This window comes from Berghia stephanieae, chromosome 5 (genome assembly GCF_034508935.2).
Source record: "Berghia stephanieae isolate SIO BIC M18660-M18661 chromosome 5, UCSD_Bste_1.3, whole genome shotgun sequence".
NCBI classification, from domain to species: domain Eukaryota; kingdom Metazoa; phylum Mollusca; class Gastropoda; order Nudibranchia; family Aeolidiidae; genus Berghia; species Berghia stephanieae.
Window position 1 is genome coordinate 52,648,038 of NC_088364.1, and position 17,500 is coordinate 52,665,537.

At 33.0% G+C, this 17,500-nt stretch overlaps 1 protein-coding gene across 5 annotated transcripts in view; it reads left to right on the top strand.

Annotated features, from left to right (window-relative positions):
• The window catches only part of LOC144973176 (uncharacterized), a 70,641-nt gene that overhangs the window by 27,523 nt on the left and 25,618 nt on the right, over window positions 1-17,500 (top strand). For 3 of the 5 annotated variants that reach the window (XM_078915300.1, XM_078915301.1, XM_078915302.1), the window contains exons 3-4: window positions 16,134-16,285; window positions 16,919-17,500. The exon at window positions 16,919-17,500 is cut by the window's right edge and continues 781 nt beyond it. In XM_078915300.1, the coding sequence (XP_078771426.1) occupies window positions 16,134-16,285; window positions 16,919-17,500 (734 nt within the window). Of the gene's footprint in view, window positions 1-2,107; window positions 2,415-2,438; window positions 2,622-16,133; window positions 16,286-16,918 lie in introns of those variants that run through there. The other 2 variants (XM_078915303.1, XM_078915305.1) reach the window with 2 other exon arrangements.

Sequence of the window (17,500 nt, forward strand, 5' to 3'; positions counted from 1 at the left end):
CAGTCGTATTTCTACGAATTTTTCGCAGTACTAGATCTAGGCAGTTCAATGATCTTCAAATATTACTAAAATTAAACACAATAGGCAGTTCCCAAACCTCTCTTTTCTTGAGCTTTTATGGCATTTGTGTATAGAAGCTGCAATGACAAAAACCATTTCTTATAGATTCAAGACAATCATCAATGTTGTAGAATTGTCAACATTACAGACCATGCAAGTGATAGAATTTGAAGGTATGTAGGATTTGTTTAAAAATTGACAACTTTATGATTTTAACGAACTTATAAGCGTTCATGTGCCTGAGTCATTATGGCATGAGTGGCAAAAGAAAATACAGACTACATTGCCAAGAAACTAGGTACTTATCAAAGAATACCAAATACTCTCGCTTCTCTTAAAACAGCAAGATGTGTCATAAGCTCGGTGCACATAAATATTATTGACTCCGATATATGAACCCTATAAGATTATTTCAACATTTCTCAGTCAACTGAAACTTTTAGACACATCGAATAATAAGATAATGGTGTATTGTAAGGGCCATGGTTAAAATAGATGTATCATTACATCTAAAATTGAATTTTAAATGGTGAATTTTGATTATTAAAATTAAACTAATCGACATGAGCATCTATATAAAGTATATTCATGGATTTAATATTGTTTATGTGAATTATAATGGGTTTTTTCAACCCCCCCCCCCCACAGCAGGCCATATTATGAGGCAAATTTTAATTTCTTACAGTATAAAATGCCCGTTCGGCGTCCTTTTTGTACTTACTAGCACCCCTGATAAAACTGCATTACCAGTTACTAATTCACAACTGAGTTCAAGTACTCACACCTGAGTCGAGCGGGGTAATGAGTACCACTCAAGGACACAGCACCGGGGCCAGAGTGTCAATATGAACTGGATCTGCAGAAAAGATCACTTAAAAATACACTATGGAGGCCCGCCTTCCTTAAACCTAGGGTTGATGCATATATTTTTTAAAATGTTGCAATAACATCAATACTGTAATGGCAATTCTATATTAACCCTTGCGTGTCCGCAATGTAACCATTCGAACGTAATATAATTTGGCGCATTTATCCAACGACCGAAAACGCGTGGTTACCAAGGAAACAAATGGAATGATGGTGCTTCACGGTGCCACTGGCGAATTGCTGTACCGTTGTTCTCCTATCTAATCGTGCGTGGATATGTGTGCAAACACAACTCCGTGTATCAGTCCAAGATTACACACTATTAATGTGGAACGTTCCATTTCTAATCCAAACAATATTATTTAAAGATATAATGAAATAATATAACGAATTTAAGAACAGACACGGGAGTAATATACAATTATGAAAAGGAAGGCGAGGTTGGCTGATTTCCTCCCCCCCCCCCCCCCCCCCCCCCCTGTATTTTTCGTTCTTCTTTCTCTGACAGTGTCTCATACACATCTTTTCAGATATAGAACTAATGTACAGTTGTTGATGCTGTTATTTTTGATGTACAATCTAAATTTTGGGAGTTTTTTTTCTCCTTTGGCCATTAAAAAACATATTCTAAACAAGGTAGAAGTTGCAGATTGGAAGTTATTTAACTTCCGTGGACATTCAATATAAAAATACAATATGATTTCCATAGACCCAACAAGCACCATCAACTTTTTTGACACATTACTGCCCTGTATTTATGGTTTACACAGTTTAGTGTAGTTTTTATTCCAGCTATTTTACACACACACACACACACACACACACACACATATATATATACATATATATATATATATATGTGTGTGTGTGTGTGTGTGTTTGTGTGTATGTGTGGTGGTGTGTGTGTGTGTGTGTGTTTGTGTGTATACTTGACAAACAAAAGGAATGAGTTGATGTAAAGTTTTGTGATAATGATTTGTTGAATTAAAAAAAATGGGAGCAAACATTTCCTATGGCAATACAAATCAAAAGTAATGCATTTTTAGTTGATAAATGTCACTTGATATTTTTTTAATAGGAAAAAAAAAAGAAAATGTTATGAACAGTCAAAATAAACTAAACATAAAATGAAAGTGAAGAAAACCCGAGCTCCAGACAATTCAGATTAGTTTGATTGAATAACAAACCGCTTATATCTTATGTTCGACAAGAATGAAGGAACACGTTTCTATTCAAAATGCTCAAACTTAACTATTGTATGTTATGAAATGACGTAAATAAAAACAAGGTAATGCAGAAACAAACAAATAATCACTATTAAGTACTGCTACAAGGGCTTTACCTTCTGTATGTGATATAATAACAGGCATAATAATTTCGCCAAATCATCAATCTAGCTACATAGTCAGTCCCCAGGTAAATCTAAGATACCATAACGTGATTACTATGTCTCTGTAGAGGGGAGCAACTACCACCATCGCCTACAGGTAAGATGTTCTGGGCAACTCCTGGACTCTATTATGTTGTGATAACCAATTCTTGGACTTATTTGTATGTCTAGACTTCGATAGCCAGCGTGCAGAGGACTTTTTTTTCATATTTCGACATCCCGTGGTGGGCAAGACGCTGGACTTAAAAAAAAAGTCATTTGAAATTTGTGTGAATATTTCCGTTTTTGGACCTATCTATTTCAGGTAGTATGATTAAAATGATGTTGGCTAAAATGTTTTCGATTATCTAAGATACAAAATAACTTTATAGTAAGTCTACAAAATGTAAATGCATTATGAAATATAGAGGGGACATTTTTTTTGTCAAATAACATAAAAATTGTTGGTTAATTTGAATTTGAAAATATAATTTTGGCACTACGTGAAGGGAAATAATCCTTGTTATTGAAAGGGAAAGAACCGCCCAACAGATAAAGAGAAGTGTGGGGTATATCATTTGATCTGACGCTATGTGAACAAATTAGCAGGTCTGATAGCCGAACGCAATTATAGGGCTTATTTTAGCATTGTTGTAATAGACAATATTTTGCATTGGTTTGAGAGTATTTCCATTACAAGAATGAGACCATAACAATTTGGGTTATCACACCTGCAAATACGTACACGTCAATCTAACGTATACTTTGATTATCAATTTATTATATACAATAGTAATTTCTGTCATTATTGAATGTAATCACACTATAATTAATGATCATATCTATATATGCTCACCTTTAAAAGTACATTATGCTTAATGCGTTTAATATTGACCTTAAATAATCAAATGTCATTGACAAAACATTAAAACAAGATCGCACAACAAAATATAGCAGGCACACACACTCACAAAAGCACAATGAAACACTCACACATATACAAACAAACATACACACAAGTAGTAATATAAAAAGCATGAGAAACCCTTGTTAAATTGTTAAATAAAAAATGGCATGATCAGCAGTTTATAACAATAGTGTGTAAGTGTGTTATAGTATTACACATGTGTAATAGGTGTGTCAATTGTATTATTGTTGTGTGTTGTACACACTTTGCAGTTATTTTTAATTGTATTATTGTGTGTTTTACACACTTTGTAATTATTTATGTCGTTAATATACATGCGTAGGAGAAACCGTTATTAAATTGTAAAATATGTATTATCATTGTATTATAGTATTGTGTAAGTTTGTTATAGTATTAGATATATATGTAAAACGTGTGTTAATTTTATTATTGTCGTGTGTTTTACACACTTTGTAGTTATTTTTAAAATTGTATTATTGTGTGTTTTACACACTTTGTAATTATTTCTTAACATACATGCGCAGGAGAAACCGTTGTTAATTTGTTTAATATGTATTATGATTATTTTATTATAGTGTAATTGTGTTATAGTATAAGATATATCTAATCCTTGTGTTGATTGTATTATTGTTGTGTGTTTTACCCACTTTGTAATTATTTCCGTCTTAGATGTGCGATAGCTATATTGATAAGATTTAAAAAATAGATAACAAAAAGTCCATGTTTTAATGTCATTGTCCTAATGTAATGTCTGTGAATAGATACGAAGATCAACGTCACATAAGTTAATAACACTCACTTTAAACAATGTTGATATATCTTAGAATAATAATAATCATAGGTTCAAATTTACTCATAATAGATCTCGCATCTCTATTCGGATTTGAACTTGAGACATTTTCGTGCGATAGATAGACGCCTTACAATTTGATCAATAAAGAATCGGTATGTGATCACGACCACGACTCATGGTCGTGATCAACACAATTCGTCGTTTTCTTACGATTCCTGTCTTCTCTGAAAGCCCATAATCGCGCAGAAAGCTTACTCAGCGAAAAAAGATGAAACATAATCAATAGTATAAAAAAAAAGACTTATTGCGTTGTATTGATTAAAGATCCATTTGTTCCTTACATATTTATTTCAACAGGCTGTTAAACTTTCATGAAACCGACACGGTTTTTGTATTGAATTTCACAATAAGTTAATAACACTCACTTTAAACAATGTTGATATATTTTAGAATAATAATAATCATAGGTTCAAAATTACTCATAATAGATCTCGCATCTCTATTCGGATTTGAACTTGAGACATTTTCGTGCGATAGATAGGCGCCTTACAATTTGATCAATAAAGAATCGTTGTGTGAATACGACACATGGTCGAGAGCAAAACACGTCGCAAAACACTAAGTTTTGTTTAATAGTTAAACGCCTTACCGATTATCAACGAAAGGGATCACCATATGAAATCGACCCATGGTTAATTGGTGAATTTAGCAACAAATGTCTGTTTGCTGTCACCCTTGTCGTCTCAAACAACCAATTTAAAGAATTATGTAGTTTTTCCAGTAATTTACTGTACTGGGATGGAAGAATTATCATGTATGGCTGTGTTGTTTTTTTTTTTCTTGGGTCATTTTTCTAAAGCGGGTCTTGTAGTTTGTAATTTCCGTCTTAAATGCCATTTGCTTTATTTTTTTTAAATAAGACGACGGAGAATTTTATATAATGCAATTAAAGTAGGTAGCGTTCTTGTCTAGGTCTGGTAAAATAAATGAGATGACGTCATACAATCCCCGTAGACAATGTTGATATTGTAGAAACCTCCGGTATAGAGATTAGAACATGAATTCGAAATCAAGACGTTTTGGTATGGTAGTTAGACAATCTATCCATCGACAAATTAAAACCTCTTCACTATGTGAATACGACTAGTAGATGGGTGCAATCGGAGGTGAATGTTTTCATTGAAATTTCACGTAGGATCAATTAAATAGAAATACATAATGTCCATGTGTCCACACAAGTTAAACCCAATATAATGTTTTACAGTCATATTCTCTTTTTCCAATATCATTTTTGGGAACACTTTGATTGGGTTAATGACAAATTTACATCTGAATCAAAAGTAAAAAGAATTGATGACAAAAGCTTTTGTAAAACCCCAACAACTTTTAACACACGGACTTATTTAACATGACTGCTTTTTAATTTAAAAATGTTCTTGTCTGATATAATACTTGTGCCCGTCATTTTCAACATGCAGCGGGTTTCGTGTTTTGTATCATGGACTTGAATTTTTTTTCGCAGCAAGAAATAAATAAATGAAACACAACAATCATTACAATACACAATATTGATTGATCAATTACTTAATACAATAACATGTCCTTGCTCTGGTGTTGACATGGCTTTCAATCTTGTATGTATATATAATGCATTATTATATTATTATGGTTATCTTCTATACGCGCGCGTGTGTGTGTGTGTGTGTGTGTGTGTGTGTGTGGTTGTGTGTGCGCTTTGCATGTCACGGTTAAAGATATATGTTTGTACACCACATGAGTACATTTAAGTTGAAATACTATCTTTACCACGTGTATCGTTATTGTAATATTTAATCAATAGATTTATGGCATTACTAATTAATATCAAGGGCATTCAAAGGATCTTATCCTATTTTGCCCTATACCACATGTTATGTTTTTTGCCAAGTTACTCACTTCGTGAAATAGATTTTGATGAAAAAAATGAAAAGACAATTCCATCACTTCATGTCCTACATTATGGTTATCATACCAAGACATAACCTAATTGAAAATGTAACAAAAATTTTGTGTAGGAATAGTAAATTTTATGAACCAGGTATACATTATCTCTATTTATGACATTAAACCATGAATGTTTTTAACGCACATTTTCAGGGTTTGACACTATATTTACTGTACATCTCCAGTAACATTGTCGAAGTTTTTAAATATTTGATAGCGGGTGGTTGGATGGGAGCATCACCCTTGAATCATATACCTATGATGTTCGCATGGGTGTACGATCCGGTAGTGATGTCGTTTCTTCTTCTCTTTACTAGCCTATCCTGCTTCTTTGGTTTGTGATTGTATTTTTGACAGGGGATATTTTTTTCCTGTAAATCCTCTGCCTGTTTGTTCTTGGTTATTTATAATTTAGCTTATGATATCTTTAGGTTATGATTTTGATTGACATTTGTACTATTTTTGTTAGATCGCTTGTTTTTTTGTTTCAGCGGTCTCTCATATAACCTCAATTGTGTTGGAAGAGACCTAAAGCAACAAACAAACAAAAATATTTGATACCACAACACTTTTAGATAACAGCAGGTGTTTTTTTCCTCAAATTTTATCGATCTGAGCAGATAATATATTTTATCCCAGTGAAACGCTGTCCTAACAGCTGCTATATTTTTTTTTTAAGATGATAACCCAAATGATCAGTAACACCCAATGTGTAAGACGTAGACGTGCAGTCTTTTAGGCGGTAGTGTAATATCATACAAAAACATCTGTCAAATGTGTAGTAATACCTAATGGCGATTTACAAGACGGTCAAAATTTATTAAATAAAAGTTTTCAGGACAGAATGTATCAATTGAACCTAAGAAATTATTTTTTTTTCAAAGCCCAAATGTGTGTGATGTAATTGATTTTTTTAAGCTAAAATTTATTAAATATAAGCTTGATAGCAAAAATTTTCCTAACCAAAACATTTGAAGTAAAACATTGTTGGCTAAAAATGTGAAGTTAAATGTTTTCTTACCAACATTTGGGAAGTAATCATTTTTAGGTCAAAGTTTATGAAATACAAACTATATGACAAAAATGTATGAAACTAAAGTTTTTGATCAAAATAGTGTCTGGTGAAAAAAAAAATAAAATAAAATAAAAATTAAAAGTTTTGTGTCAAAATGAGTGAAGTAAAAGATATTTTGACCAAAATTTATAAAATAAATTAATATGCGTGTAAAAATGTATGAAATCAATACTTTCTATCCAAAATCTATGCAATGAAATGTTTTTAGACCAAAATGTTTGTAGTAGTAGTATCTTGATAAAGTTTATGAATAAAGTATTATTTCTAACAAAAATATGTGAAGCAATAATTTTCCGACCAAATTGTCTGAAATGGACGTTTTCCAATCAAAATGTGAAAAGTAATAATGTTCTGACCCAATATTGAAATGAAAATTTTCTGTCAAAAATTGTATGAAATTAAATTTTTCTGGTCAAAATGTGTAAAGTAAAAGTTTTCTGACCAAATATAATAATATTATGACCAATGGTTATGAGATCAGAATACATATTCTCTCCAAATTGTCATTCTATCAAAAAATTGTATCAAATTTAATTTTCTAATCAAAATGTGTGAAGTAAAAGTTTTCAGGTTAAAAATTGTATGAACGTTTGCCAGCAAAAATGTATGAATGTTTTCTGGCCAAATATATGAAGTAAACAATTTTTTAGGGGGTCAACAATTATATATTTAGAATATTCTTTTGACAAAATTGTAGGAACGTCAAAACCACTGAAATAAAAGTTTTCAGGATAAACTGTATTAACGAAATTTTCCAGGCAAAATTTTGCGAAGTAACATTTGTCTGACTAAAAGATGTAAAGTATACTTTTTCTGACCAAAATGTGAGAAAATAAATGTTTTCTACTAGAACTTCATAAGGCAAATGAAACTTTTTTTTTGTTGACAAAACGTGTGCAGTAATAGTTTTTCTGTAAATGTATTGTATCATAAATTATTGAAACCGTTACAAAATAAAGACTTTTCCATGTCTTTCGCTTTTTGAGGCCTTCTCGAGGATTTGACAAAGGCAGAAAGTTTTGAATTTTCAAAGTGCTGACTACTACCCTGCAGAATTACCATCGACAGAGTAGAGACATAGCAGATATGACTGGTGATCCTATATTATTACAGACAGAAGCAGAATGTCCTACAATGTTGTAGAGGTGCGATGTCGGATACGACACCCAAAGTTTTGCCATAATTTTCAATTTTATTTTGTTACCATTAAAGTATAACGTTTTTAGTCGTCCCTTCTAAAATTATCAATGACATGATTAATGTCGATCCCACAAAGGTTATGAGTAAACCTTTGTTCTTCTCCCCGGCAGGGACCAAATAGCCTCAACTACAGTCGTGCGGGATATCCTTGAACAAGACAGTTCAAACCCTAGTTCAACCTATTTCCAAACAAAAAATACTCCTTACAAAACCTAAATGGTTTTGGAAGAGGTTATTCAAAACCTGCATTTGAAGTTCAATCCTCTTTGTTTCACTCTTTTAGCTCCAAAAGTCGATGGAATCACTTCGTAGTTTAGTAAACCAAAAACCAAAATCAAAACCAAAACCAAGCTCAATGTCACCCAAAGATAAGATAAGGGATATGAAATAGAAATCTCACCAAAACGTGTAAGATTCGAACTATTTCCAATGAAAAAACAGTTTACCAAACCTGCATTTGAATTGCAACCCTCTCTTTTACACTGTTATAGCTCCAAAGGTCGCTTGAATTACTTAGTAGTTTAGTAAACCAAAACCAAAACCAACCCAGAAGATAAAATTAGGGTAATAAAGTGCTAGACGTCGACCCAAAATGAGTGAAGTAAAAATTTTCTCGCCAAATACAGGAAACAAAAGTGATCTGACAAAAATACCAAAATGGAAGTTTTCTAACCAATTACGTGTGAAGTAAAATTTTCGTGACTAGAAAAATTGTAAAGTTGGAGTTTAAATTTTCTGGTCAAAATTTATGAAATAAGGCTGTTCTGTTCAAAATCTATGAAATTTCGTTTTATAATGAAAAAGAATTAATGAAATGAAGTCTGCACACGCTAAAATGTATGAGAAAAAATATTCTGATCAAAATGTTTGAAATGAAAGTTTTCAGGATAAATTTTATGGCGTAATATTTTATATCTGAATAATATATATATACATAACGTTTATAGCTAAATTTTATGAACTAGCTTTTTGTTGTTGCTTTTTTTTATCCTAATGTGTGAAGTAAAAGTTTTGGGCCAAAAAAAAATATTGTAAAGTAAAAGCAAAGTTTTTCTGGCCAAATTGTGTACAATAAAAATTTCCTGGCCAAAATTGATGAAATGAAAATTTTCTGTCCATATAATGTATGAAACGTTATCTTTCTGGTCAAAATGTATGAAGTAACGGTTTTCCGGGTAAAACACATGAATTAAAAGTTTGCTTGCAAAAATGTGTACAATAAAGTTTTCTGGCTAAAGTATATAAAGTAACATTTTTCTGGATAAAATGTACGATGTAGCGGTTTTCAGGCCAAAATGTGTGAAGTTAAGTTTCATAGCCCGAAATGTGTTATGTAAAATATCAGTCAAAAAACCTGTGAAATAAAAATTTTAGGGTCAAAATTTAGGAAATTAAATTTTTTCTAGCCAAAACGTATGAAATGTAAGATTTTTTTTTACCAAAATGTGTATAGTAGAAAATTGTTGCTATGATAAAATCAATGTTTTGTGTGTAGTGTGTTGTGTGTGTGTGTGTGTTGTTTTCCCAAAATATGAATGCACGTGTTCTTGCCTCAAACGAAAACATTTTTCTATATTTTCATATAAATTTTGACCTAAATAATAATTATTTCCAAATTTGAGTAAGAAAAATATTAATTCCACATTTTTAAAGCCAAAATGTTTATATTTCAAATGTTTTGGTTTAGGAAAATTTTTGCTATCAAACTTAATATTTAATAAATTTTACTTAAAAAAATCAAATTACATCACACACATTTGGGCTTTTGAAAAAAAAATAATTTCTTAGGTTTCAATTGTACTTCTGTCCGAAAACTTTTATTTAATAAATTTTGACCGTCTTGTAAATCGCCATTAGGTATTACTACACATTTGACAGATGTTTTTGTATGATATTACACTACCGCCTAAAAGACTGCACGTCTACGTCTTACACATTGGTGTTACTGATCATTTGGGTTATCATCTTAAAAAAAAAAATAGCAGCTGTTAGGACAGCGTTTCACTGGGATAAAATATATTATCTGCTCAGATCGATAAAATTTGAGGAAAAAAAACACCTGCTGTTATCTAAAAGTGTTGTGGTATCAAATATTTTTGTTTGTTTGTTGCTTTAGGTCTCTTCCAACACAATTGAGGTTATATGAGAGACCGCTGAAACAAAAAAACAAGCGATCTAACAAAAATAGTACAAATGTCAATCAAAATCATACCTAAAGATATCATAAGCTAAATTATAAATAACCAAGAACAAACAGGCAGAGGATTTACAGGAAAAAAATATCCCCTGTCAAAAATACAATCACAAACCAAAGAAGCAGGATAGGCTAGTAAAGAGAAGAAGAAACGACATCACTACCGGATCGTACACCCATGCGAACATCATAGGTATATGATTCAAGGGTGATGCTCCCATCCAACCACCCGCTATCAAATATTTAAAAACTTCGACAATGTTACTGGAGATGTACAGTAAATATAGTGTCAAACCCTGAAAATGTGCGTTAAAAACATTCATGGTTTAATGTCATAAATAGAGATAATGTATACCTGGTTCATAAAATTTACTATTCCTACACAAAATTTTTGTTACATTTTCAATTAGGTTATGTCTTGGTATGATAACCATAATGTAGGACATGAAGTGATGGAATTGTCTTTTCATTTTTTTCATCAAAATCTATTTCACGAAGTGAGTAACTTGGCAAAAAACATAACATGTGGTATAGGGCAAAATAGGATAAGATCCTTTGAATGCCCTTATATTAATTAGTAATGCCATAAATCTATTGATTAAATATTACAATAACGATACACGTGGTAAAGATAGTATTTCAACTTAAATGTACTCATGTGGTGTACAAACATATATCTTTAACCGTGACATGCAAAGCGCACACACAACCACACACACACACACACACACACACCACACACACGCTCGCGCGCGTATAGAAGATAACCATAATAATATAATAATGCATTATATATACATACAAGATTGAAAGCCATGTCAACAGCAGAGCAAGGACATGTTATTGTATTAAGTAATTGATCAATCAATATTGTGTATTGTAATGATTGTTGTGTTTCATTTATTTATTTCTTGCTGCGAAAAAAAATTCAAGTCCATGATACAAAACACGAAACCCGCTGCATGTTGAAAATGACGGGCACAAGTATTATATCAGACAAGAACATTTTTAAATTAAAAAGCAGTCATGTTAAATAAGTCCGTGTGTTAAAAGTTGTTGGGGTTTTACAAAAGCTTTTGTCATCAATTCTTTTTACTTTTGATTCAGATGTAAATTTGTCATTAACCCAATCAAAGTGTTCCCAAAAATGATATTGGAAAAAGAGAATATGACTGTAAAACATTATATTGGGTTTAACTTGTGTGGACACATGGACATTATGTATTTCTATTTAATTGATCCTACGTGAAATTTCAATGAAAACATTCACCTCCGATTGCACCCATCTACTAGTCGTATTCACATAGTGAAGAGGTTTTAATTTGTCGATGGATAGATTGTCTAACTACCATACCAAAACGTCTTGATTTCGAATTCATGTTCTAATCTCTATACCGGAGGTTTCTACAATATCAACATTGTCTACGGGGATTGTATGACGTCATCTCATTTATTTTACCAGACCTAGACAAGAACGCTACCTACTTTAATTGCATTATATAAAATTCTCCGTCGTCTTATTTAAAAAAAATAAAGCAAATGGCATTTAAGACGGAAATTACAAACTACAAGACCCGCTTTAGAAAAATGACCCAAGAAAAAAAAAACAACACAGCCATACATGATAATTCTTCCATCCCAGTACAGTAAATTACTGGAAAAACTACATAATTCTTTAAATTGGTTGTTTGAGACGACAAGGGTGACAGCAAACAGACACTTTGTTGCTAAATTCACCAATTAACCATGGTCGATTTCATATGGTGATCCCTTTCGTTGATAATTGGTAAGGCGTTTAACTATTAAACAAAACTTAGTGTTTTGCGACGTGTTTTGCTCTCGACCATGTGTCGTATTCACACAACGATTCTTTATTGATCAAATTGTAAGGCGCCTATCTATCGCACGAAAATGTCTCAAGTTCAAATCCGAATAGAGATGCGAGATCTATTATGAGTAATTTTGAACCTATGATTATTATTATTCTAAAATATATCAACATTGTTTAAAGTGAGTGTTATTAACTTATTGTGAAATTCAATACAAAACCGTGTCGGTTTCATGAAAGTTTAACAGCCTGTTGAAATAAATATGTAAGGAACAAATGGATCTTTAATCAATACAACGCAATAAGTCTTTTTTTTATACTATTGATTATGTTTCATCTTTTTTCGCTGAGTAAGCTTTCTGCGCGATTATGGGCTTTCAGAGAAGACAGGAATCGTAAGAAAACGACGAATTGTGTTGATCACGACCATGAGTCGTGGTCGTGATCCCATACCGATTCTTTATTGATCAAATTGTAAGGCGTCTATCTATCGCACGAAAATGTCTCAAGTTCAAATCCGAATAGAGATGCGAGATCTATTATGAGTAATTTTGAACCTATGATTATTATTATTCTAAAATATATCAACATTGTTTAAAGTGAGTGTTATTAACTTATGTGACGTTTCATCTTCGTATCTATTCACAGACATTACATTAGGACAATGACATTAAAACATGGACTTTTTGTTATCTATTTTTTAAATCTTATCAATATAGCTATCGCACATCTAAGACGGAAATAATTACAAAGTGGGTAAAACACACAACAATAATACAATCAACACAAGGATTAGATATATCTTATACTATAACACAATTACACTATAATAAAATAATCATAATACATATTAAACAAATTAACAACGGTTTCTCCTGCGCATGTATGTTAAGAAATAATTACAAAGTGTGTAAAACACACAATAATACAATTTTAAAAATAACTACAAAGTGTGTAAAACACACGACAATAATACTATTAACACACGTTTTACATATATATCTAATACTATAACAAACTTAAACAATACTATAATACAATGATAATACATATTTTACAATTTAATAACGGTTTCTCCTACGCATGTATATTAACGACATAATAATTACAAAGTGTGTAAAACACACAATAATACAATTAAAAATAACTGCAAAGTGTGTACAACACACAACAATAATACAATTGACACACCTATTACACATGTGTAATACTATAACACACTTACACACTATTGTTATAAACTGCTGATCATGCCATTTTTTATTTAACAATTTAACAAGGGTTTCTCATGCTTTTTATATTACTACTCACACATATATAAATATACGCAGGCATACGAATATTATTCAAAGAAAAAAAACACAACATAAATCAAAACATAGCATATAGTTGTTGTTAGATATACCATTTTTATAACCAAATTATTAAAGAAGTAGAAGTGAAAATGAAATGCTTTAGTTATGACATCTCGTAAGGGATAGTATTAAACATTCGTTTACGCCCAAATGAGTAGGTTGTAATTTCTGTGTTACTTCAAAAAGCTTCCCATAAACGATTTGAGTATTTGATGACAATCAATTGTAATGCTTCTAAAAATGTAAGGAATTCTCCAATGGTCAATCAATACTGATACAAAACCGTGAAGAAAAATAATGCAGAGGATGAGGTATATTGTAATCCATTTTCTAAGACTGAGTCTTGAGAGTATGTGTTTGACGTCTTTCAAATGATGGTTGTTTTTTAGATAGCTATATAAAATGAATGGAGTTTACTTCCAGTTTGGTGATTAGTTCCCACTAAACTCTCTCTCTCTCTCTCTCTCTCTCTCTCTCTCTCTCTCTCTCTCTATCTATCTATCTATCTATCTATCTATCTATCTGTCTCTCTCCCTGTCTCTCTGTCTGTCTCTCTCTGTGTCTTCTCTCTCTCTCTCTCTCTCTCTCTCTCTCTGTGTGTGTGTCTTCTGTCTCTCTCTGTCTCTTTCTCTGTCTCTCTCTCTCTGTCTTTCTCTCTCTCTCTCTCTCTCTCTCTCTCTCTCTCTCTCTCTCTGTGTGTGTGTCTGTCTGTATGTGTCTCTTACATATCGTGATTAATATTACACACAATTTATTTTGTGTTTGGTACAATTGATCTGGCGTTTTACTGAAACTCATACCAGCAACAGACAAGCAGTCCTCATCAAATTTTCTCTAGCATACTATTAAGGTTCATGGTTTTTGTTACAGTTATTTTGACTGGCAAAACTGGTGACATTTTCACTTAAACAAACAGTCACCATATTAACAGTGTTCCTTTGTGTCGTGAACACCTTCCTTTAATGCCATGTTTGACCTTATAGCGCTATTTTACTTACTGTAAATTCGTACAGGTCGAGATACGCGATTGAATTTCATGAAAATGTTTTCAGTTTTGCTATGAGATACTCGAAATATGACTCACAATTCCACTTCAATATGCCAGGTTTTTGTTATGTTTTTATGTTTTAATTGAAACTGCATGACATTACTTGTAAGAATTGGTATCAATGAGCTTTTATACTACCCATGAATACAAGATAGATGATCAGGTTGATATTATCATTGACACCTCAACTTAAACATTACTTGTTACCATGGTACTGTTTTTGATATTTTGTTCCCAAAAATACTACAATATCATTTTAACAATCTGACAACTCACACATCGACAGAAATCCATTCTTTTCTCGAACATTCACGCGCATTGATCTCTACCAATCCATCAAAACTATAACTGCATATCGATCATCCCGGAATCATGAGCATTTTGGAATGAAATTGAAAGTAGTTAGGATATCTCACAAAATAAAGCCCGTCTTATTCAGACAAGGAATATCAATACTGTTATGCTGCAGACCTTTTTAGTATTAAGCTCGGCTCAAGCCAGTTTTCGAGTAATATCACATCAAAATCGATAACATCAATCAGATATGTTTGAATATCTCGTGTCTACAAGATGTAAATGTAAATGTTCTCATATTTTAATAGAAAAACTGTTTTACTCAATACTCCAAGGCTAATTTCAGACAAACTCGAGTCACCCAAAAGTATCTGCCAATGTAGGCATCATCGGCATTTTATTTACAACTCCAAGGAACACCATGGACCCGTGCCATGTGTAAAAATAGATTATCCGGACTTGTTTATTCAGCTCTTTCCTGGATCGCCTTGTTCACTAATTTTCATGTGCATCAACTCCATATATGCTCTTCTAATCTACTCTGGCTTCAGTTTATTCTTGGCTTCCCTAGTCTTCTTATGTCCCGGGGATTTATAGCGAGAGCTTGCCTACCTTATGATGTTATAGATACTTTTTCTTAATATGAAAGGGAATCATTGGGGAGCAGGTAGTGGTGTAAAATGAAAAACTGATAATGTGTGTTTAAAACAATACCAGACAAATCATTAATAAAGATACAATCTCCGAAACCAGCCTTCCCTGATGTATTCTCACATTTTCTTAACCCGTCTCCAAACCCTTTTCAAAACGTTTATACATGTCATTGGTTGGCTGCTTTCAGAAAATATTCTTCCCCGATTTTAAGTCCTTCAGATAAGGCATTCATTTAAGGCATCTATTCAATGTCAGTATAGTTCGGCCTTTAATTTTCCAGATCCAAAGCGCGTAGAGTATGATGTGATATTTATTGGTTTTACATTTTCGATCCCTAGAGATCATTACTACTGACTAAAATTTCACTAAACTACAGCTTCAGGAACTGATGAGCCAAAACAGGAATGTATTCCATGGCAATATTACATTTTAATGGTTATTCTTTTTTCCACAATGACAAAATTCTGTTTTCTTTTCTTGATCAGATTCGCAAGAAGAGCGCTGCTCACAAGAGTGGGGTAAAGGAAGGGGACGCCGTGATTTCAATAAATGGGATCCCTGTACACGACAAATCACACGACGAGGCGCTAGAACTGGTGGAACATTCGGGGGAATCCTTGACCTTGGAAATTTTTCGGTGAGTCGGCAAACGGATCAAAATATCGCTTTGTGAAAATGTGATATAAGATTTCTTGCAATATCAACTTAGAAAAGAGTTTTTATTAAGTGAAATTATGTCAGGATTCTTGAGGGAATCATAGCAATATGATGCCAGTAGGCATGGATGAGAACTTGTAATCATTTCTTAAAATCAAATCTCAAGATTTACTCAAGATGTCGTGTACATATCAACTTCTTAGAAGTCTCTCTCTCTCTATCTCTCTCTCTCTCTCTCTCTCTCTCTCTCTCTCTCTCTCTCTTTCTCTCTCTCTCTCACCCTCACTCTCTCTCCGTCTCTCTCTTTCTCTCTCTCTCTCACTCTCGCTCCCCTCTCTCTCTCCGTCTCTCTCTCTCTCTCTCTCTCTCTCTCTCTCTCTTTCTCTCACTCTCTTTCATTCTCTTCACAACAAATTTTTCATTTACCTATTTGTCTAATTATTCACTTAACATTTCACCCCTCTCTTTCAATTATTTGACACTTTTATGAGGGAAAAACTAAAGTTTGCAAATGCCATTTCATGATCATTTTCGAGTTGCCAAAATTCGATTCTTTGTCCAAATTACACCATTTTATTTATGAACTGCTATGCTAATATATACATTATTACAGGGGAGACATGGCGGACGAACTCAGTCGTAAAAAGCCCAAGAAGACAATCCAGATTGGAGGTGGGGCAGAAGGAGAACTTGAAGGGGGACTGGTCCTCACAGCAACTATTGGCGAAGTGAGCGATGCAGGGGCTGATGTCCAACCTCAAGTTAGTACTGAAGCGTCAACAGAACTCATTCTCAATGCTTCAATTGATGACACAAGCGCTGAATCATATCCTGCGGGAGGAGAAATACAAGGATTTACGGCAACAGTAGGTGATGTCTCTGAATCATCATTTGAAAATACCAGCTCTGGTTTTACTATGACGGCAAGCGCGGACGATGTCACATCCTCTTCCATAATGGTGGATAGCATCACTGCGGAGGTTGGAGATCTAGTAAGTGCTGGTGTTGATATACAAGCCGCTCCAACCTCTGTGAGCCCTAACCTAGCTCAACCATTTACAGATTCCAACGTCATCGCTGTATCACCTTCCCACCTCACCCCTCAACCGAGGGGTGGCAATTTAAGCCCTAGACCCATCTCTCTAAGCCCTAAACCCGTTTCCTTTAGCCCACAACCCAAAGCCCCTAGTCCTAG